This window comes from Erpetoichthys calabaricus, chromosome 14, assembly GCF_900747795.2.
Source record: "Erpetoichthys calabaricus chromosome 14, fErpCal1.3, whole genome shotgun sequence".
NCBI classification, from domain to species: Eukaryota; Metazoa; Chordata; class Cladistia; order Polypteriformes; family Polypteridae; genus Erpetoichthys; species Erpetoichthys calabaricus.
The window spans coordinates 34,005,029-34,029,698 of NC_041407.2; the positions used below are offsets into that span (position 1 = coordinate 34,005,029).

The 24,670-nt window shown below is 39.1% G+C and overlaps 1 protein-coding gene across 1 annotated transcript in view; it reads left to right on the forward strand.

Moving 5' to 3' along the window:
* Positions 1 to 4,238: 4,238 nt before the first annotated feature.
* Positions 4,239 to 24,670, forward strand: part of LOC114664900 (tether containing UBX domain for GLUT4) — a 233,585-nt gene continuing 213,153 nt past the window's right edge. The window contains exon 1 of the mRNA XM_028819213.2: positions 4,239 to 4,317. Coding sequence (XP_028675046.2) covers positions 4,285 to 4,317 — 33 coding nt within the window. The 5' untranslated portion in view covers positions 4,239 to 4,284. The remainder of the gene's footprint in view (positions 4,318 to 24,670) is intronic.

Genomic DNA, 24,670 nt, shown 5'->3' on the forward strand with positions numbered 1-24,670 from the left:
GATTCTTCTGCATAGGATGTAATCTTCCTCCACTCTTGTACGTCACCCTATGTTCCTCCCTCTTCTTAAAATACGTATTCACCACGACCATGTCCATCCTTTTGGCAAAATCCACTATCCTCTGACCTTCTTCATTTCTCTCCTTGACACCATACCTACCCGTCTCCTCTGTTCCCTTCACCAACATGTCCATTGAAATCCGCTCTAATCACCACTTTCCGTCCTTTGGGTACACTGTTCATCACTTCATCCAACTCACTCCAAAAATCTTCTTTCTCATCCGTTGCACACCCAACTTGGGGTGCATATGCACTAACAACATTCATCATCACACCTCCAATTTCCAGCTTCATAATCATTACTTTGTCTGACAATCTTTTCACCTCCAAAACACTCTTGACATACTGTTCCTTCAGAATAACCCCTACTCTATTTCTCCTCCCATCCACACCATGATAGAACAATTTGAATCCACCTCTGATCCACCTGGCCTTACTCCCCTTCCATTTAGTTCTTGCACGCACAATATATCAACCTTCCTTCTCTCCATCATATCAGCTAACTCTCTTCCCCTTACCAGACATACTGCCAACATTCACAGTTCCTACCCTCAGATCCACTCTCTTTACCTTCCTCCTCTCCTCCTGCTTCCAGACACGTCTCCCCCCCTCTTCTTCTCCTTCTTCTTCTTCGGCCAACATAGCCCAATTTCCGCCAGCACCCTGTTGACTAACAGTACTGGTGGCGGTCGTTGTTAACCCGGGGCTTGACCGATCTGGTATGGAAATTTGTATTGTTGTCCGCATATTGATTTGGCAGAATTTTACACCGGATGCCCTTCCTTACGTAACCCTCCCCATTTATCTGTGCTTGGGACCAGCACAAAGAAACACACTGGTTTGTGCATCCCCTGTGGCTGGGTTGTTGAACTTCTTCAATACGTATCATAAATGTTTGCTTAACTTCTTCCCTGAGAGCACCAAGTACTCTGATTTTATTCTCAAGTTCGCTCATATTTTCTTGTATTTTTTATCAATTCTTGCTGTTTTTTTTTTTTTTAAGGTTTATATCAGATTTATTGTTGAAACATACCTCCTTCTTTTATATCCTGAAGAAGCTTGTCTATTCTGTTGTGTTTTTGTGATATAACCTTCTTTATATCCTCCTTTATATTCTCCTTTGCATCATTTATTTTTACCCAGAGTGTGGAAATTAATACATTCAGTTCAGAGAGCTTGTTTCCATCTTCTCTGTGCTGCAAAGGCAGAGTTACATATCTTGTTGGAGTTGATGCTGTTAACTTATAAGGGGGTATTGTAGTAGTTGACAGGCTATGCTTGGTTCCGATACCCCGCCTGAGATTGGCAAGTTCTCATCACCCGCCTCATTCTTAAGTTTTGCTCGCACATTCACTGTCCGCTGGAGCAGATGCTGCAGCGTGAGGTCCTGGCTGATTATTCCTTCTCTTGTCTCTTCCAACTTAGTCTGTGGCAGGTCGTAACATGAACGTAAGACTGGCTTAGAATTTGATTAACTTTAGCTACCTTTTCATTCTCTTTCTGACCCGTTGGTCTCCTGCTCATACTTTTATTATACTGTATTTGTAATTGAATCCTCAAGGGCTGATTAAATACAGGATATCTTGGATATATAATAAAAAAAAGCTAAATTACACTGCTCCCTGTGGAGCACTGTCTTGGACATCAATCTCTCACAACAGACAAGACAAAGTAATTATTTTCTTTTAATTTTATCATGGCAAATATATCAGTTGTATTGGTACCAACATGCTCAGTCAGATGGTTTTAAGCTAATTTCTGAATCCACCTAGACTATTAACTAAAAAGTTCACATATACAAGTGTGTACTACAATAACTATCCAAAATATAGTAGCAGTGGTTGCTGTGGAAGATCTTACACTTTGGGAGAGGTCATTAAAGAATGTTTTTCAGTAGCTGTTGAGTGTTTGTACCCTAGTAAAGCTAACATATTCAGTCAGTTTTGCCAAGCTTTAAACATTGAGGATATCTCACAGGGTAGTTTTCTGCAGCAAATGTACAACACTGTGCAAGCTTGAAACTGACAGTGTTTTACCATTCTTTTAGCTCAACAAAGGATTAGTGATTTAATGAATAAACAGCTCATTACTAACACACAGGGTATTTTCTCCAATATAATTTGATGAAACTTTAATATATTTTGATATTTTTTGGAGATCTATCTAAAATCTATGAGGGGATTCTTTATAGTAGGCATCCCTTGTGAATTGCAAAGGTGCACAAGCAAAGATGGCTATTGATACTATAGTACTATAAGTTTCCAAGTTTACTTTGAAATCAAGATTTGTATATACAGTATGTTTTTATTAAAAGAAGTTAATAAAATCTGCATTCCCAATGTTGTGGTTTTTCATTGTAGTTCAAAAATCTGATTTGTAAAAATTAGCAACTTCTGTAAACATACATTCAGTCAGAGTGGTGGCTCTGAGGCTTAGGGGTATGCATTGGTAATTGGAAGGTTGCCATTTCAGATCCGGTAAATGCCAGAATTGAATCTACTCCTTTGGGCCCTTTAGCTAGGCCCTTAACCTGCAATTGCTTCATACTAGGTATGACGTTAATCTGCATCCAGCACTGCAAGCAAGCCCTCCAACTTACAGCGAAAACTTGGGGGTTGGTGCTGTAGTTTTTTTTATTTTAATTAAAGAGCATGTGTCCTGTCATTAAATCAAGATGAGATTCTTTGTTGTCTAATCACCTGTTTTGAAAGGAGCTGTTGTATCTAAAAAAAAATTTTCAGGGACACATTATAGTCATATGTCGACTGTTCCATTTTTTATACAGAGTTAAATTCAAGTTCCTCACAATGTATGACTGATGCAGCGTCTAGGTGTTTTAATTTATTTTTAATTCATTTAATTATGCTATTGAAGTTTTAACTGGAGAATTTATTGTCAAGAACAGAAATAAGTCAAATCACATTAACTTGAGATTATTTCATTCAGAGGAGTAATAATGAGAAGACACCAGTAATAAGAGTACATTTATTATTAAAGTATGAGAGCAAATAAGGAAAGAAGTTGCATATAATGGAATATTTCTGTGGCATAGCACAAGAGAAGTAGTACTTACAAGAATGGCATGCTACAAAAGGAGAAATAAATGTCCTAGGGATGAATTAATGGCAGTACGTGTCTTTTGGAATGTCATAGTAGCTTTGGTGAGGAATGGGCTATGCATTTTGAAAGTCAAAAAATGACATGACAAATACTAATTTACAGAGTCAAAAATTACCCCTTAAAAAGGGAATCAGTGCATTATACCAGATATTGGAAAGGAAGCATTGTGATGGGTGTGAAACAAGATTGAGAAATATAAGAAAACGATTAAAATTGCAAAGTTTCTTTGATGATTTAAATCAGGAATAATGGATTGTATTTTGAGGGACAATAGGATATTTTTGAGAAAGAATATACCATTAAAAGAAAAGAGAGAAAAAGACGAATGTAAATATGGTGTAAACATTAGGTGGTGGGAATTGCAATGAAAGGTAGTGTTGTATGAGTGACAGCAGACACAGTTCATGCATTACTATAAACAATCTACTGAGTATATACATGTATAAGTATGTATATATTAATAATTTAGTTTGCGTATATACAGTACACATAAACCCATATACAACATAAACACCAATTTACTTATCAGTCAGGTTTTTGTTTTTATTTCAGTTGGGAATAGCACAGCACTGTTGTTGAATAAAGCCATAGTTAATGAATAAGTTGGTATTTTCCATCAGCTTTGTAACTCAGTAGGTCCACAAAGCAACATTTTTGAATTTAGAAGAAAGCGCACCTTCCATTTATATGAAAATGTAACAAGTGAAAATCAAACACATAACAAAAGAATTTTATACTGTAGGTTTGATAGTTGTAAAATAGTCCATAGCCTATTATTAACCATTATTTGACATAGTTTGAGTATGCTGCAGTTAATGATCTGATTGATGTAAATAATTTTTTCTTTTACCTAGATTGTTTTTGAATCAGAATTCTTTACAATGAAAATACCTTATAGTATGTATTCTTATACAAAGTATCATAGAAACCCTGTACTTAGAGGATAGAATCATCTGTGGAATAGAAGGTACACTACACATACGATTTCTCCTTTTGTTCAGACATAAACAGTGAAACCTTGTAATTCTATTGCTTGCTCACTACTGTTTTTCTTTTTCTATTTTTTTTTTTTCTCCTAAAGTCGGAGCAAGCACAACATGAAGAAATGCATATGGTACCAGAAGAGGAATTATTCAAGGTTGGACCTCTTTTTTTTTTTTTCTGTTTAATATACAACTTATTCACATTTGCTTTTCTTAAATTTATTTCAATAAGCTGTAAACCTTGAAAGAATTATCATGTGATGTTGCATTTGTCTGATATTTGATTACACTAAGCATATTTTGCAAATTGATTTGTTAAATTGGATTTTAATTAATTTGTAATTCATTTTGGCTCAAGATATTGTTGTCCATTATCTTAAATTTTGTTCCCTTATGCTTTTGTATATTTCATGGAAATATTAGTCATTTTGAATAAGGTAACCTAGATAAAAAAGACCCATATAGGTGGAATGTAAGTAAGTCGAATGAACTGATCTATGAGCAATATAATGCATGCATAGATGTGAAACCTTTAATGAAAATTTAATTAATTCTAGCCTTGCCAGTAGTATTCATCACTCAGATGCAGCCATTCAAAATTGTATTATACTACATTGCTTGAAATGGCGTCAGAGAGGAATATAGCAGCCTAGATTAAATAGGCTGAAATCAAACAAATCACCAGGAACAGATAATATGCTCTATATATGTATGTTTTTTAAAGGAGGTTAGTGAGTACATTTGTAAACACTTGATACATATTTTTAAGGAGTAACTGTGCACTAGAAAAATTCCAAAGGACTGGAAAATGGCAAATATTTTCCTATTATATATAGTGGCATGCAAAGTTTGGGCACTCTTGTTTTAAATGTCTATTATTCTGAATAGTTAAGTGAGCAGAAGATGAAATGATCACTATAAGAGCCATTTCCTAGTTATACAAGATTCATAAATATGTTACTAGATGACAATGCATAATCTATGGGAGGTTCCTAAAACCCCCATAAGTTGAGTTTAATTGGTATATTCTAGCTATTTCTATCTGCTTTGACTAAATATTATTCTTCAGTTAGTGACCAGCCTTGCCATGTGTAAGGCGTAGAGGGCACAACGTGCCCGTGCCTACGGGCCTATGGACCTTTTGAGTGTGTGAAGTAACTCTTAAGAAAACAGCGCTTATTTAAGTGCTGTGCCGTACGTTTAAAGCGTACAGAAGAAGAAGCTAAGAATCTTTAAGTATATAAGAAGAAGTAAAGAACTTTTAAGTGCAGAAATAACTAAAGTTTCTCAAGAAAAGTTAAGTTTAGAGAATAAACATTTTTCCTTTTTTTGCCTTTTATTCTACGTGTGTAACTACTTTTTTCTTTATTCTTGTGTGGATTATTTGCTTTTAACTTTCACCAAATATTTTTAAAACGAACATTTGGACTGAGTGATTTCTTTCAGCATGCGTTTTACCCGTGCTTGATCTCACCTTATACTTCGGCGGCTACAATCACCAAAGAAGATAAGTTAAAGATGACACATTTCTTTTCAGCATTTTAGTAAACCGCCCCATCAATTTTGATGCCACTATGCCCTACCTCTACTTCTCTTTGATGTGCTGTATACTCTGTGCGGGACAGAAAATTTCAATTTACTAGAGAATTCAAAGTTGAACCATAGCTTGTAGAGTGTACTGTGTAGGCTAAATATGTGACCTTGGTCTTATGAGGAGTTCCGTTATTTCCTTCAGTACCAACTCGTTACCGGTACTTGTAATGGCAGGCAAAAGTTTGGGCACTCTTGCTTAAAATGTCTGTTAATGTTCATAGTTAAGTGAACAGAAGATGACCTGATCACCAAAAGGCGCGAAGTTTAAGATGACATATTTCTTTTCAGCATTTAATGCAGGATTAATGCATTGTTTTTGTTTTATACAATTGTACAGTGAAAAAAGGAAAGGAACACCATGCAAATGTTTGGGCAGCCCAAGGTATTGGTGGTCTCAGATAACGTTTTACCAAGGTATCAAATCTTAGTTAGCTTGTTAGGGCAATGGCTTGTTCAAAGTCATTGTTAGGAAACTCCAGGTGATACAAATTGCAAAGCTGTATAAATTCTCTGATTCCTCAAACCTTGTCCCAACATTCAACAACCATGGGTTCCTCTAGCTGTCTACCACTCTGAAAAATAAAATAAGTCATGTTCACTAAGCAGGAGAAGGCTAAAAAAGTAGTTTTTTTAGGAAGCTGTTTCCTTAGTTCATAATGTTATTATGAAATGGCAGTTAATAGGAACGGTGGCGGTCAAGTTGAGGTCTGGAAGATTAAGAAAACTTTCTGAAAGAACTACTCGTTGGATTTCTACAAAGCCAAGTAAAAACCCAATTTTGACTTCAGAAGACCTTCAGTTCTAATGTGCAGTCACACCTGAACAAATATGACCTTCAAGATAGAGTCAGCAGAAGAAAACCTTTCCTGCATCCTATCCACAAAATTCAGCACTTGAAGTTTGTAAATGAACATCTAAACACGCCTCATGCATTTTGGAAATAAATCCTGTGAACTAATGAAGTCAAAATAGAACTCTGTTGTAATAATGTGCAAAGGAATGCTTGGAAAAAAGGATGCTGGCTTCCATGCTTTGGGGTTGTGTTGCAGCCAGTGGCAAAGGGAACATGTCATTGATAGAGGGAAGAATAGACTCAAATAAATACCAGCAAATTCTGGATACAAACATCACACCATTTGTAAAAATGTTAAAGTTAAAAAGAGGTTGGGCATTGTGGAGGGTGGGTTTTGGGAGATGCAGGGTTAGCTGGTTGGTTTGGGGCAGGGTTTGGGGAGGGAGCACTGTGATTGCTTGCTGGGCTTGTGTTTCCAGTTGTGAGAGGTCATGTGGATGCATGAGTGCTTCTTATTTTATTGGTGTTCTTGATTACTTATTGCAAATGAGAGTAGATGTGATGTTTGTACAGGAGTCTGAGCTATTTCCTAAGGATGTGCCCAGATTTTCCAACAAACAATGCAGCCTCCATATCGGCTTGCGCTAAAATGTGTGGTATGGTGGTTCTCTTCTGGTATAATGTGCAGCCAAAAATTCTCTGCAGGGTCTGATGATGCCAGTAGATTTTTCTATGAGCCGATTGAATTGGGTGGTAGGAAGATAGCCCTATGTTGGATTTATTCTCCAACACCGTATGAGTCTGCATTCTTTAAGCATATAACTTGTGAGATCCTGAATCTGAACAGTTTTGATATAATGCTCCTCATTGATGCAAATACCTTTGAGTCCTCTGCTACATAAAATGCCAGCACCTGTTTCCCAGTGCATACCGCAGTCAACTTGCTCACTGTGTACATTTGCTTCAGATTTGAACATGGTAGATTCCTTTCTGTTGTTAAATCCTACTGTTAAAATATTTTCTTTTTTTCATCAAGACACCATTCTTAAACAAGACTACATTATATTTTTATTTCTGAGTCACTTGCCTCCCTTTCTGATAATACGTTTCTTGAAACTGTCAGTTTCTCAGATCAGCACCGCATGATGCTTGAAATTGACCTTCCAATTTCATTACTTGAGTGGCTCATTGACGATTCAACACATCTTTGCGCCATAATAAAGAATTCTGTGATATACTTGTGTCAAAGCTTTTAGATTTTATTATTATTAACATTGATATCTCAGCATATGTGTGGATGGCCTTTAAAGGGTTTATTCGCAAATTCATTATTGGATAGACTAGTAATTTGGCTAGGGTATGCATGCATAAAATCATTGATCTTGAATCTCGCCTCTCATCTTTGAGAGTGGACATATCTACCTTGTACCCTAAGCCAACTTCTTTTTCTTCAGTTACATTCTTGAATAAAAGTCCACTTGTTTTGTTATACTTGTACTTTTTGTGAAAGTGTTTATTTGATATTTGGTCTTCAGTCTTCACACATTATATACTTCATGTCTATATTTTGTCAATTATTATTAAAACATGAAAAATGTTTCTGTTTTAGCTATGTGTTCAACAATTCCTGCCTCGCATTTCCTGTTATCCTACATTTACATAGGTCATTGTAGACACGGAACACACATGAAATGTGTGTATTCCAAATGATAATATATTATTTACCCTCTACAATTCCAGGCACCTCACACCTAGATAAACACTTGAGCTCTGAGAATCTTTGCGACTTGAGCTACGTCGGTTGGGGGATGGGATAGCAGGCTGCTTGCTGCTTGTGCTGATCGACACATTTGCAAAACAAAAGAAGCTAATGGAGAGGTTTGAAGGAATCTAAGGTTCCCAGTACAAGTGTTTTTGTAGGCTTCATGGATTTTAGTGTTAATTGACCGTAGTGTATGTGTGTGCTCGTATTCACATTGTGATGAGCTTACGCCCCATCCAGGGATTGTTACTGCCTCAAATATTTGCTGGGACTGACCCGACCCTGGATGGATGGAATAATTAAACATGTGTAACTAAGATTTTCCATTGTTCCTTAAAGTTCCAAACAGTCAGTGTTCTAAGTTTATAGCTAATTTTACTTTCACAAAAACGTTTGAGTGGTGATTGGTTATGTGGAGAAAGAGAAAGGAAGGATAGGAACTGGAGTTTGGTATGTTTGATAGTGACAGTACGGCTTCAATAAAGAAAGCCTGCTCTGAAGAACATCCATTGAATTCTGTGTTGGTTTCTCCGACCACCAGCTCCTGAACCCTACATTTACAGTACACATTATTTCAGTTAAACCAGTAGATTACCCATTTATACATTCAACCTCTTGGAGCCTTGTCACACCTGCCATAAAGGTTCACTGCATTGAACGTACAACTGCTTTTGAAATCACTTTTTAGAGAAATACCGTGTTTCCCCGAAAATAAGCCCTAGCGTGATTTTTCAGAATGCTCGTAATATAAGCCCTACTCCCAAAATAAGCCCTAGTTACAATCCCGCGCAGGTGACTTCGGATGAGCGATAAACGCCTACCCCTACCGTATGTACAACAGATGAACAGGAAATAATACCGGTTTTTTTGATCCACCGACAAGATGAGTGCAAAAAGAAAGCTATTCTGCCGAGTACAAGAAAGGAATTGTGGAGCAGTCCCAGGGCAAAAATCTTACTGCTTTCTGAAAAGAGAATAATTTGGATATCCGAATGCACTATGAGCAGGCTACATGAACAAGAGGTGCTCATTTAAGGAAAGCTGTATTGCTAGACATGAGAGATTGTGGCCAATTGTTCTAAAGGAATTGGAGTCGCAAGAAATTGACTGTATTTGAATAAATGTAGATTTTTGTTCCAGAATACTAGGGGGTTGAGCCCCCAGCTCGCTTCACTTACCCACCCCCCACGGTGTGCTGTGCGCCAGCCACTTCGCGCCTCTGCCGCTCACGTTGTGAAGGGGGGGGGGCTGAACGCACGCTAAGGAGACGCTGTCTGATTAGCCGCTGTCTTACTGCTGTCGTGCTGCTGTCGTGCTGCGTCTCGATCATTTAAAAGCCTGTGCAGTAGTTCTCCTTTTGTCTCATTGCCTTGTCTTGCGGGTCGTTAAAGTGTCTCTGAGTAAATCACTTATCGTCTCCTTCCAAGCTTTTCAAGATTATTTTTTTGTTATAATAGAGAGAAATGTAGATTTTTGTTCATGGAAAAACAAGATATCCCCTGAAAATAAGCCCTAGCGCGTCTTTTGGTAGAAAAATTAATATAGACCCTGTCTTATACAAACGGCAGGGTGGGAATATCCAGGACGTGACCCCTTACTGCAAGGTAGTAGAACTACCGCCTTGCCTTCATGCCCCCACATGTAAAATTATTAACAGTATAAATTATTAAAATGAAGTTAACACAGACAATAAGCAAAAGTAAATAAAAAAAACTGTTCTCTGAGAATGCAAAAAGAAAGATTTAATGTAGTCCATATATAAGGAGAAAAAAACCCTGCAGTTCAGTTCCTACCGTATGGCAGGAGGAAACACAACAGTCCTCTGGTGAAACGGCATCTCTGTGGACTATCATGAAGAAACGCAACTCATGAATCCAACTCACCAGACTGGAGCACCCGGAGAACACCAGTACCTGGCCTCTTCTCGGGGATTCGTCACCTGATTATTTCTTCGGGGTGGCCACCCACAAATAGCAGACTTCCCTGGGTGAAGTAAGATCCTGAATGATTCTTAGAGCGTAGATAGTCACCTCCTTGCCTTCAGCCTTTTCCTTCCTTTTTATTTTCCTCCTTCTTGATCCGCCATTCCCCTTAAAAAGAAAAAGTTTCCTGCTGAAACATCCTTTCCCCTCTCGGTTGTTATGGAAACATGATGCCGGCAACAGGCAGCTGGAATATTTACCAGGCGGGATCCTCCCAGAACTGGGACGTCCTCAAAAGTGCCTGAAGGGCTATTTACAGACACCCTCCCAGCCAACATTATAAAGTGACGGACAGTCCAGCAGGCCAACCCGACTGTCAAGTTATGTAGCCTTGCTACAAGTTAATGTTTTCTATGTGATGATTGCTGCCTTCAAGAAGAAGTCCATGTAGTGTAAGAGGCACGTAGCGGTTAAAGACTGGGTTGGGGAGCGCTTGGGATACAAAATATTTTAAATGCTATTTTAGTTACGATAGGGTTTAAGAAACTGTAGTAAATTAAAAATTAATTTTAAGATGAAGTTTATGATGTTCTGCTTTTAAAATAAACTGAGATTAAAATGGACATTTTGAGATTAAACTTTAAATTTCATCTTTAATCAAGACATAAATGACGAAATTAAGTTGAAATTTCGTATTTCATCATGACATAAATTATGAGGTTGAAGTGGAAATTTCAGCTTTAGCATCACAATGAACTTTGTTTTTCTTCACTGTGTCCTCCCTGACGCTTCTGTTCCTGACAAACTCATACCTACAGTACAACAAATTACAACACTGTTCAAGCACAATAACAGATCTATGAGTAGAATATTCCATGTCAATTTTTAGATGTTTTTGATTTAAATCTTATAGTCATCAAAATGAATAAAATCCAGGGCTGTATATCATCCATCTATTTTTCTTGCTCACTCTTAAATCTTGAAGCCTGTGAAACACTAATGGGATGCATCTTTTTTCAAAATGCAAAAAAAGAATGCCATCGTACTCTCTCAAAATTTTAAATAGAAAAATAGATGTTAGACTTAAGGATGTATCAAAAAGTGACAAGGCAGATTATAGGCCTGTCAAATATTTTATAGATGAGGCATCATGACAACATATCTGGGATGAGTATGGGCTTGGCAAATCTGTTATTTCTTTGTAGATGTCTTTGCCAGATTATCATACCACAAAAGGCATAGCAATTGGTGTAGAGTCCTGTTTCTGCACTCAAAAATTGGATTGAATCTAAAAATACATACTCTGTCTTGTCATTTTATGCCATTCTTCTTACTGTTGCTTTTGTTTCAGGAAATCCGAATGTTCGTGTGGTCATTGTGGTAAAGATTAAATGAACTCAAATTACAGCAAAAGTCAGGAATCTTTTCATTATGTCTGTTTGGTTTTAAACTAAACAAGAGTTAGTGCATCATAAAGTTTATAATTAGATTTTGACTTGTTGATACTTGAATTGGAATGACATCATACTTAAGTGTGGCCTATAAGAAAACATGCACACTTGTTTGAGTCTATATAGCGTATAATAAAAACATAAAGTTAGGAAATAGCTTGTTGGAATATGCCTTCTTGCTTTGGTTTAATTTTCTAAATAGTTTTGCCTGTTTTAAAGAATATTGTAAAACTTCATTCAAAATCACTGTTGTAAATATGTATATTTCTAAAAAAAAAAAAATAAAAATCACTGTTTCTGCTACATTATCCTACTTTTAAACCATATTTATGTTGCTCGTGTATTTTTCTAAACTGAGGATGTAATAGAAGGATAGATTGATATACATTTTTGTTTGAATTGAGAGACAAGCCAAGCAAAATGACACCTTTTATTGGCTAACTAAAAAGATTACAAAGATTACTGTTTGAATTGAGAAATTAAACTTTAAAGAATCTCAAGAAAAAATGTAATTATTAGAGAGATAGATAGATACTTTATTAATCCCAAGGGGAAATTCACGTGCATAATTATTTATTATAATAAACAAACAAAACCACCCCTCAAAACACACACAAGCACAAAGTTGCTGCCGTTAGCAACAGGCTTGTACGTGACAGTAAGATGGTGAAACCTGTCCAGATATAACACTGATTTACATTTAAAGACATTGACATTTACATACATGAATATGAAGCAACAGCAATACACTAGCATGATGTTTGTCCTTTATATGAATGCAGTGAGAGCTATGTCCAAATACTTGGTGTTGAGTTGAATTTATTTACTGTGGGTATCGGACACTGTCTGAAAAGGCTGTGTCTTGTCACCACCCATATTTTTGACTTTCATGGGAAGGATCTCAAGGCGCAGCTGAGGATGTGAGGGTGTCCAGTTGGGGAGGCTATAGGGAGCACAATTGCTTTATGTGGTTAATGATGTCCTGTTTGCCTCATCTGACTGTGACTTTCAACAGTACTTGAGTGATTTGCTGCTGAGTGTGATGTGGCTGGGGAGGATCAGAAGCTCCAAGTTAGAGGTCATAATTCTCTCTTGGAAAAGTTAGTTGCTCTTTCCATTCAAGAGGGAAATAACTGTCCTTAGTGGAAGTGTTTAGGTGTCTTGGGGTTTTCTTCTTGAGTAACTGGAAAGGGAGCATGAGATTGACAAACAGATTGGAGAGGCACCAACTGTTCTGGGGGTGTTTTTCCAGTCTGTGGTGGTGAAGCGGGAGCAGAGTCTAAAAACAAAATACTCAGTTTACTGGTTGATCTACATCCCTGTCCTCACAAATAGTCATGAACTGTGACTCATGAATGAAAAAATGAGGCTGTGTATACAAGCATCAGAAATGAGGCTTTATTTGAAGTGTGACTAGATTGAGAATGAGAAGTACAGCTTTTTGGGATGACCTCAGAGTAGAGTTTCTGCTCCTGCAAATTGAAAAGAGATAGTTGAGGTGGTTTGAACATGTCATAAGGACACTGAGGGACTTGGCTAGTATATCACAGACTACATCAATTTTATGTGGATAGCATATTTCCCACATTGACAGTGTACTGTTTTCCCATCAAGAAAACCATGGATTACAAAAGACGTGAAAGCCCTATTGAATAAGAAGAAGCGGGCCTTCAGTTCTGTAGGTAAGGAGGCAATCTAATGGGTACAGTCAGAACCGTGAGGGGAAAGCCTACTTTAGAGACAAACTTGAGCACAAGATACAGTAGAACAATGTGAAGGAAGTGATGAAAGGGGTGAGGACTATTATTGCCTATAAGCACAGTGTAAAACCTGCAGATAAAGGGGACAAAAACAGAGCTAATGAACTGAATCTTTTCAACAGGTTTGACTCATTCTTGTCAGTCCAGTACTCCACAACACTGCTGTCCTCAATTGAATCAGTTCTTCAACAGGTTTGACTCATTCTTGTCAGTCTAGCACTCCCACAACACTGGTAGCCTTTGAGTGCAAGGTGAGGAGGTTCCATCCTAAATGCTCTCTCTGCCTTTCATGACCTTCCTCAACAATAACGTCATACCCAAGTTTATTATAGTTAACGAAAACTAAAATCAAAACTGAAACTATTATTAAAAAAAATTTTCATAAACTAAAATAAAATAATTAACAAAACTGAAATGAAAAACTAAAACTAATCGAAACTATTAAATTAGCTGGAAAGACTAACTGAAATAAAATAATAATTTACCAAAATATTTTAGTTTTCATTTTTGAATGAATACAGTAGACTCCCACGAAGTTGCGGTTCAGGGTTCGCGTACTCAGTCGTTCTCGGATTTTTCCTTAGAACCTAACTATTTGGGCGGCACGGTGGCGCAGTGGGTAGCGCTGCTGCCTTGCAGTTGGGAGACCTGGGGACCCGAGTCCACTCTGCGTGGAGTTTGCATGTTCTCCCCGTGTCTGCGTGGGTTTCCTCCGGGCTCTCCGGTTTCCTCCCACAATCCAAAGACATGCAGGTTAGGTGAATTGGCGTTTCTAAATTGGCCCTAGTGTGTGCTTGGTGAGTGGGTGTGTTTGTGTGCGTCTTGCGGTGGGTTGGCACCCTGCCCAGGGTTGGTTCCTGCCTTGTGCCCTGTGTTGGCTGGGATTGGCTCCAGCAGACCCCCGTGACCCTGTGTTCGGATTCAACGGGTTGGAAAATGGATGGATGGACCTAACTATTAATTGTTAGTGGAAAGCGCAAATATGCTCCGCAATTTTTTATGGGTTTTTTCGTAGTAATACTGTGCTGTAGAGAGAACAGGAAGTAACTGCTGAGGGAAACACAGGTTGGGATAGTGAAAGTAGCTAGTCCGAGAGCGTTATTCATTTCTCCTTGCTGCTGATTGACTGTTGCTCTGTGACGTGTCTCCAGGTGAATGGGTTTACCACCGCTGAGGGAAACGCGGTTTGGGATGGTGAAAGTAGCCAATCCGAGAGCGTTATTCATTTCTCCTTGCTGCTGATTGACTGCTGCTCTGTGACGCGTCTCCAGGTGAATGGGTTTACCACCGCTGCGGGAAACGCGCTTTGGGATGGTGAAAGTAGCCAATCCGAGAGCGTTATTCATTTCTCCTTGATGCTGATTGACTGCTGCCCTGTGACGCGTCTCCAGCTGAATGTCCTCGTGTTTTCCACTTTGTTATTGTATTCATTTTGGTATTCTTAAATGAACAAGATGACGCCGAAACGCACTGAGCCTAAGTGCCAGAAAAAGTTTAAAACACTCCAGGAGAAGGTTGAACTACTGGATTTGCTCCGGGAACTAAAAAGTTATGCTGCAGTAGCACGCCACTATGGCATTAATGAAAGCACCGCATGCTACATTAAGAAGAATGAAGCAGCGATCTGGAGTACCGTATCTGTAAGTTTCTGTGATAGTGCCAAAAAGGTATCGACCGTAAGGAATAAAAATATCATCAGGATGGAATCTGCCTTGGCATTGTGGATCACCGACTGCAGGAAGATGAACATCCCCTTGGATGGTAACATAATCCGTGAGAAAGCACGGAAATTGTACCAGCAGTTCACTACAGGAGACAATGTAGCAACTTCCCATCACAATGTTCCTGAAACCTGTAAAGAAAAGCCAGCACGAAACCCCACCAGAAGACCCATCCAAAGATACAACTCCTCCTGAAGCGCCTGAAGAAGAGGTGCCACACAAGGAGTTTTAAATCCTCTGCATTGTACTGCACAGCTACTTCATCATCATCATCAATATCATTCATCGTTGGTGAGTATCCATACATTTTACTGTATTTTAATTAAATGAAATTATTATGCATTTACTCTACTTATACCAAAGAAAACACGCTTGCATGAATTATAGTATGTATAGCGTTAACATCGGTATTTTACATTCTAGCACCGCGGGAGACATAACAGTACAGTACTGTACAGTATACGGGTTTAACTTTACATTCTGTTTTTAGGTAATGTATTAAGGTAATTTTTTAGGTAATGTATTAAGTTGAGTTTGCAATGAAATTAAAGTGCTTTGGGGGAATACTGTATTTAAGGTTTAAACTATAAAAATAGGAATTTAAAAGGCATTTTATAACCACTTCCAAAAGTCGCGGTTTTTCACAATTTACGGGTGCACTAGGAACGTAACCCCTGCGAATTATGGGGGTGTACTGTATTCTTGTCTGTTAGTCTTTAACCCTTGTATGTTTTAACAGAAAGTCATCCACCACGAGCTGCCCGCACATATTCATTTAGTGAATGGCAGCTGGTGATGGAGGGCGGGTGTTCACACAGCATTTACGGTGACAGAGCAAGCTGAATGCAGTTGTGTAAAGCGTGTGAAATAGAAAGTGATTTATGTGCCACCTTTCTTTGTGCTTGTTGTATAACAACACTTTTTGCAAAACTCGCTTTAATTCTATACTTTCTTACGCTTGTGTTATTTCCTTTATTGTACGTATAGTTCGTGGATGCAGCTGACTCGATTGTATGGATTTGGTAATATTTACAGATTTTATGGACTCTACTTTGACTGGGAACAACTGAACCTGTGGATCACGGGACAAGACCTACGAACATTTCTTTGTACCTGGCGATCTAGGACCTTGGGATAATTTGTCTCTTTGATTATATTGCTATTTTGGTCATCTTATAGTACAGTTCGACTAAGAACTGATCTGATGTTCATACCCACCTGGCCACTGGCTCTGGGGTGATCACACCTGTAATACCCAACGTTACTGTTTATGGCTGTATGCTGGAACTTACAAATCCTGCTACCTCCTCCTGCTATGCTTTCTGCTGCTTTGCTATCGCCGCTCATCTATGCTACCACACCCGCCTGTCCTACCGGCTCCGCTGTGCTGTGCTTCTTCTCCACTGCTATCAGTTAAGTATCACTCACTATCATGCTAAACTACTCTCATGATAAACTCCTTCTTATTAAACAGTTTGTCCAGAGCAAATGGTATGACTGGAACATCCTAAAAGATGGTGGTATTTTGCGGTGCCCTAAATATGTACATCGCGGGTCAGGTCGCTGCCACCGCCGGGCTGCGAATGAAAAGACCACCAGCGGCATTTGCTCACTCACTGACTGACTGACTGACTCACTCATCACTAATTCTCCAACTTCCCGTGTAGGTGGAAGGCTGAAATTTGGCAGGCTCATTCCTTACAGCTTACTTACAAAAATTAGGCAGGTTTCATTTCGAAATTCTACGCGTAATGGTCATAACTGGAACCTGTTTTTTGTCCATATACTCTAATGGAGGAGGCGGAGTCACGTATCGCGTCATCACGTATTACGCCTCCTACATAATCACGTGAACTGAAAACAAGGAAGAGATTTACAGCACGAGTCAAACGCGGGAACGAAGGTAAATGACGTTAATTGTTGAGTGTCTTTTAATACTGTTTAATTGTTGAGTGTCTTTTAATACTGTGTAAGCATACATATTAACAGATGTGCAACTAAACGTGTGCATTTACGGGGTGATTTCTCAGGCTTAAAGCTCGAAGTGATCACTCGAGTGAAGGCAGCTTCACAAAAAAAACAGATCCTTAATAAACTGTTATTGGTATATTTTCCCTCAATTTTAAAAGGTTTTCTTTTCTTCTTAATAAAAATTTAAAAGCAGTACTTCGCCGGTGCGAACCGCGGGGATTTGAGCGACTGACGCATACAGACATATTCATGAGTGCTGGTACTTCGGAAAGAAAGCACCATGTAAACCTAAAGTTTAAATTAAGTTCATAGACCTACAAAAGGTTGCCATTGATTTCAGGCAAGATTGCTTTTCTCCTGTATAACTATACGTTGCATTCTCAAGAGTGTGCTTGCACAGCTTGGTCATATTACAACCGGAGTGCTGAACTGACAACGTGGTATACAAACAGAACTATAACAATCGTAATAAACGAACAAAAAAACAGCAGACAACCCATGGCTTAAATAAAAAAGCTGCTTCCGTTGTCGAAGCAACGAAAAAGGATCTGGTTTTTTGTGAAGCTGACTTCACACAGCCTCTCCGCTGTTTTATAAACGAACGCCATATAAGGTCTTCCTTCTTAATAAAAATTTAAAAGCAGTACTTCGCGGGGATTTAGATATAGATATATAATATACAAAAAGTGCCAGAGAGTTGGCCGAGTCTTGGCTATCAGATGAAAACGCCATCAACAGACACTTGGACATAAATCCAGCATATGCCAACTTAAGAAGGACATGTACACAATAATTAAACTATACAACCCCCCCACCCCCCCCCCCCCCCCTTGATCATACTGACTTAGTCACCTCCACCCACCCAAACCCCTACTACTGAATGTGTTGCTATATATTGCCTTTGATTCTTGTAAGTCTAAGCATTATCCTCTGATGAAGACCCCTGATAAGGGTTGAAAGCTCAGGAATAAAACTATTTTATGATACGTGATTCGTTTTTTCTCCCTTCGTGGATCTCCAACTGCAAATATATATATATAAATATAGATATATAGATATAGTGTGAAGGACAGCCGGGTCCCATGCCCGGCAGGGACGCCCCTGCTGCATCTGTTCCGGGGGGGCAGCCATGGTCACCTCAATACCTCCCCCGGGACGCTTGGTGGCAGCCTCCCTGGCAGCCAATGATTCCCCACAGCTCTAGACAAGGAGGAGGACTTGCAGTAATTGCCAGAGTAGACTTAAACATCAAACGAATCCCAGTTGATTGACCATTGTCTTTTGAGTGCCTGGCTTTTAAACTAGTAACGGAATCAGGTCCCGTCTCACTCATTGTTCTTGATCGTCCTCCAAAATACAATACAATACAATACAATACAATACAGTTTATTTTTGTATAACCCAAAATCACACAGGACGTGCCGCAATGGGCTTTAACAGGCCCTGCCTCTTGACAGCCCCCCAGCCTTGACTCTCTAAGAAGACAAGGAAAAACTCCCAAAAAAAACCTTGTAGGGAAAAAATGGAAGAAACCTTGGGAAAGGCAGTTCAAAGAGAGACCCCTTTCCAGGTAGGTTGGGCGTGCAGTGGGTGTCAAAAGAAGGGGGTCAATACAGTACAATGCAGTACACAGAACAGAACAATTCCTCAATATAGTAAGAAATAAAAAATATAAATTTTAGAAGTACAGAGCAGAATTTAACAGTAGATGATATATCCCATAATAAGATTTGGATTTGTGTAGAGTCCTGGAGACCTCATCCTTCAAGCTGCCTCCCCCATTTGGCCATTCCACGGCTGAAACAGTGCTGGGCCAGCCAATCCGATGAAAGGACCCCTCTTTCCCACGATTCCTGCGATCCTCCATCTGGGATGACTTTTCCTTAGGCAGGCAAAACAACTTGGCAGGTGGGCCGTGGCACCAAGTGCCACATTTGAGTACCGAGAAGAAAAACAGAATAAGTGAGGGTTAGTATACAATTATAACTGTCATGTTACTTATGTTTAAGTGCTAATGACTAACAACAGAGATGCAGTCTGTACAGTTAATCAGCAGCTCTAGTCAGGATATGCTAAACTGAAGTAGTGAGTCTTCAGCCGGGATTTAAAAGCTGAGACCGAAGGGGCATCTCTTATAGTAGCAGGCAGACCATTCCACAGTTTAGGGGCCCTGTAACTAAAAGCTCGACCTCCCACTGTTATTTTATTAATCCTTGGAATCATAAGCAGACCGGCATCTTGAGATCTTAATGTGTGCTCAGGTTTGTAAGTCATGATAAGTTCAGACAAGTAAGCCGGACCTCGACCATTTAATGCTTTATATGTTAAAAGAAGGATTTTGAAATCTGCCCTAAACTTAACCGGGAGCCAGTGTAAGGATTTAAGAACTGGAGTTATGTGTTCGTATTTTCTTGTTCTTGTAATAATTCTTGCAGCCGCATTTTGGATTAACTGGAGGCTGTATAAAGAACAGTTTGAACATCCAGTTCTTCTTATCCGATCTGATTGAACTTTTGACCGACCTAAGCTCTCACTCTCAGATAATTATCCTTCTTGGTGATTTCAACATCCATATTGACACCCCCACATCTAAACTGAGAAATGAATTTCTATCCTTACTGGACTGTTTTGACTTGACACAACATGTTGATTTTCCCACCCACTCTGGTGGTCATATGTTGGATCTGATCTGTATTTCTGGGTTATCTGTTGCCAACATTTACAGCACTGATTTGGGACTCTCTGACCATAAAGCAGTACTTTTCACTGTCTCATTATCTCTCCCTCCTCTTATCTGTAAATGACAAATTTCTTACAGAAACCTTAAAATATCTGTCCCTCTATCCTTTCTGGATCCATTTCTGATCTTTTACTGTCTGCACCTAATCCATCAACACTAGATAGTCTTGTTGACCACTATAACACAGCCCTTCATTCAGCATTAGATAAAACAGCACCTTTAAAACATAAGGAGGTTTCCTTTAAGTGTTTAGCTCCTTGGTATAATTCAGAATTGCGATCTATGAAAGCAGCTGGCCGACGCCTTGAGAGAATGTCACGCAAGACTGGCCTCACTGTTCATATCCAGGCTTTCTCTGACCACCAAAGAGCTTACAGAGAAGCACTAACTGTTGCCAAGAACACCCATTATGGCAGAATTATAGAAAGTAGCCACGATAACCCAAGGGTTTTATTCTCTGTAGTTAATAAACTACTCGAACCTGCATCTGGCCCAACTACCTCTTCTACTGAAGTCTGTGAGAAATTCCTCCACTTTTTCCATAACAAAATTAAAGATCTAAATAATTCAACTAACATAAATACATCATCTGTTTATATCTCTCCCTGTTTTCCCACTCCATCCAGCTCCTTCTCTAAGTTCTCACCAGTCACATCTGCGTTTGTTAACAATCTGCTTTGTAAGATGAGGCCGACTACTTGTGTACTGGACCCCATCCCCAGCACACTTCTTAAATCCTGCTTTCATGCCATAATCCTGTTACAACAATAATAAACTCATCCCTTGACACAGGCTCTGTGCCGATCACTGTTAAAATCGCTTCTGTAACCCCAATGTTAAAGTCTGGTCTTGATGCTGAGAATCTTAACAATTTTTGGCCTATTTCCCACTTACCTTTTTTGTCAAAAGCTCTTGAGCGTGTTGTAGATTCCCAACTCACTAATTACTTAACCTCTAATAACTTGATGGAACCCTTTCAGTCTGGTTTCAGGGCACGGCACAGCTGTGAAACTGCTCTGCTACGGGTAACCAGTGATTTGCTTATGGCAGCAGACTCTGGACAGACCAGCATATTAATTCTATTAGACCTCAGTGCAGCATTTGACACTGTCAGACATGACATTCTACTGTCCAGGACAGTATGGAGAACATGCTGGGTAACTCTGGCACTGCCCTTCAGTGGTTCAAGTCCTATCTGACTGATAGGCAAAAGTTTGTTAGTCTTGGCAACAGCAGATCCAGCTCCGCGCCGGTCACACAAGGAGTTCCTCAGGGCTCTGTCCTCGGCCCTCTTTTCTTCTGTATTTATATGCTTCCCCTTGGCCATATTATACATAGCTATGGACTGGGTTATCATTTTTATGCAGACGATACTCAACTTTATTTCAATGTTAAAAGTGGAACTTCATCAGAGCTTTCTTAGCTCACAACCTGCCTCAGTGAAATTAATACCTGGATGGAGCAGAACTCTTTAAAATTAAATTGCAACAAAACTGACCTCCTGCAAATTGGGACTAAAGTGTAACTTAATAAAATGAGCTCCTTCCCAGTCCATCTTGGAGGTGATCTCATCAGACCTTTTTCTGATGCAAAGAATATTGGTGTCATTTTTGATTTCTCCCATTCTTATTCCGCCCACATAAACCACATTAAGAAACTTTCTTACTTTCACCTCCGTAACATATCCCGTGTTTGCTCATTCCTCTCCTTTTCTAACGCTGAGAAACTTGTCCATGCTTTTATCATATCCCACATCGATTATTGTAACTTGCTGCTGGCAGGTGCCCCTTCTAATCTTATATCTCAGCTCCAGCTTATTCAAAACTTGGCTGCAAGAGTCCTTACACGGACCAGCAGCAGCGAGCACATCACACCCATCCTGCTCCGCCTTTACTGACTCCCTGTGTCTTACAGAATCGAATATAAAATCCTACTAATAACCTACAAAGCCTTAAACAACCTTGCGCCAAACTACATCAGTGACCTTCTCCATCACTATGTGCCTGTCCGCCCACTAAGGTCCTCTGTAGAGTATACAATAAGAAATTGTATAAAAAAGTGGACTGCCTTTATTAATAATTAGTTCTATGTTCTGTGAGGGTGCGTGTATGAGGGTGTCATTATGTTTTACTAAAATTGAATTTTGATTTTCATTTTATAAAGCCTCTGTAATGCATAGATGTGGAACAAATACAATTTAATAAAAAAAGCTCATAAAGGATACCTTTGACCTTTCAATGTTGTTAGTTGAAAATTAACTGAAACTGGCTGCCGAAACATCTGAAGATTTTTAGAAAGAAGTATAGTGGGTGAAGTATGTAGGTTCATGAAAATTTAGGGTTTCTGTTTCTGTGCTTACACAGGACAGAATGTGGGAGCACCAAGATAAAAGGGGGCCTCAACCTCAGTTGCCTAGAGATGTGCCAGTGTTGCGAATGGGCAACCGTTTTGAAGTTCAACTCTGTACTGCCTGCCTGCCAAAATGGTCCTGTTCATTTGGGGGGCTCTATCGTATGGAACCTGGGTAGCTCTCACGACACGGCACTCTGGTTGAAAAAAAAAAACTGCTCAAGACTTTCCGATCCAATGCCCGTCTTGTATTTCTGAATGGATGCGTAGTAATTTCCTCAAGCTAAATAAGAATAACACTGAAATCTTAGCCTTTAGTAAAAATGGAAATAATCAAGGTACTTTATCATTTAGAATGAAAAGTCAAGTTGGAAATAAAGAATTTAGGTGTATTCATGGACTCTCAAATAAACTTTAAATCACTTATTAACCAGATTAGGAACAGTGAAGAAGTCAATCCTCTTATAACATTGACAAATGCAGAAAAATGGTGCTTTTGGTTTATTCTGTTAGATTGCTGCAATGCACTTCTAACCGTTGAACCTAAAAAAGACATCAATAGATTGCAGATGATCCAGAATGCACAAAAAGAAAATCTTAGCACATCTCACCAGTTTTAACGTTGCTTTAGAATTCATTACCTATATCTTTTAGAATTGACTTTTAAAAACAACTAATGCTTTATAAGGCTTTAAATAATCTTACTCCTTCATATATTTTGGAATGCCTATCCCCTCATATTCCAAGCAGTCTTTTTATTATTCCAAAAGCAAAGCATATAATAAAATGGTGAGAGAGCCTTCTGCTGTTGTCCACCAAAAATCTAGAATTTAGACATACACCAGGCTAGCACTGTAGATCACTAAAGAAAACTCCTAAAACAACACATTTATAATTTGGTCTTCTCATAACTACAGTTTTGTTCAACTTTTAATAAACTAGATATGCATATAATTATCATACTTTTTAATGATCCTGCAATCTTTATTAATCTTTTAAGTTGTCAGTTTTCTCTTCTGATTTTCTGTGGTGGTGTTTTATTCTTCCGCCACCACCTGAAAAAAGTCCTGCGCAGCCACCTGTGATGTTTGAGTGAAAGCTGATACCCCAACCTCCCATGAGACCCACTGTGTTGAATCCTCAAAGTCAAAGCTGAAAGAAAGAAAGACTTGAGAACACTTATGTTAGGTAGAATGCCTGGTGGGATCCAAGCAGTCTTTTGGCCTGGAACCCTTACAGATTTTTAAAAAAACAAAATGACAAATAATTTTTAAGGTCTGTTCTTCTTCCTCTTGATCTTTTTCCACATCTTTGTGGGGTCTATGTTTTATAGGTTTTGGTCTGATTTTTATGGGTGGATGCTTTTCCGGATGCCAACCCTCACCATTTAACACGGCTAGGGACTAGCTCCTGAATGGAGGCTGAGTTCTTTATTTAAGGATTCTATTTCTCTTAATTTTATGCATTGGGGGAAATAAGTATTCAATGTGTCAAGATTTTGTTCTTTATATATACAGGTAAAATTCCGTTACAACGAACTGCCAAGGACCTAAAAAATATTTCGTTGTAATGAAAATTTAGTTGTAATGAGATTCTGTATTTGTCACTATAGTGCTTTCTTTAACTTGCGTCCACGTGTTTGCAATCATTTCAATAGCTTTTTTCTCGTTAATTTTAATTTCCTCCTGTCTACAAGTTATGTTGATGAGAATTTTTCTCAGCATTTCCTTGCGATAATACACTTTCAGGGTGCGAATGATGCCCAAATCCAATGGTTGAAGCACTGCTGTGCAATTAGGTGGGAGGAATTCAACACTAACATTATCTAAATGCAGAGGCATGTTGTGGGCAGCACAGTTATCAGTCAGAAGCCGAATCATCTTTTTCTTCTTCATATTGTAAAGTTTCTGAACTCTTTTGGGATCCTCCCCACACAATGGGAACGACACGCTGAAGTGCGTACTGAAGCACGATGGCCGCATCTGCATAAGATTGTTTGTCCGTTGCCGGGGCAGGGCAACAGCAGACATACAAAGCTGCAGTGAGGCGCCATAGAAGCGAATCCTAAAAGATCGTGGTCGCGCTATAAGTCCCTGTCTTACACCCCAAAACACAAGGCTGAGTCTCAGTATTTTAGCAACACCAGCTTTATTAAGCTTGAAACAATAACAGCATGGTTATTTTTGTAGCGTGATCTGCCACTCTGCTATATACAGACACAGCAGTCAGGCAGGGTTGTGACCAGGTTAGTGGCCAAGTAATCCTGTTACCTGCGTTTACAATGTTCCTTGGATGACCCATCGAGATCTTTTCTGTTTGCTTCAGTGCTGAGCCGCATCAGAGCTGTGAGCCTGCAGTTGCTCCTGCAACAGATAAAAACAGTCTTCCACAGACGCGGTGATCGCACTTCGGGATGCTCTTTGGCATGTCGTTTTAGTTGAAGGAG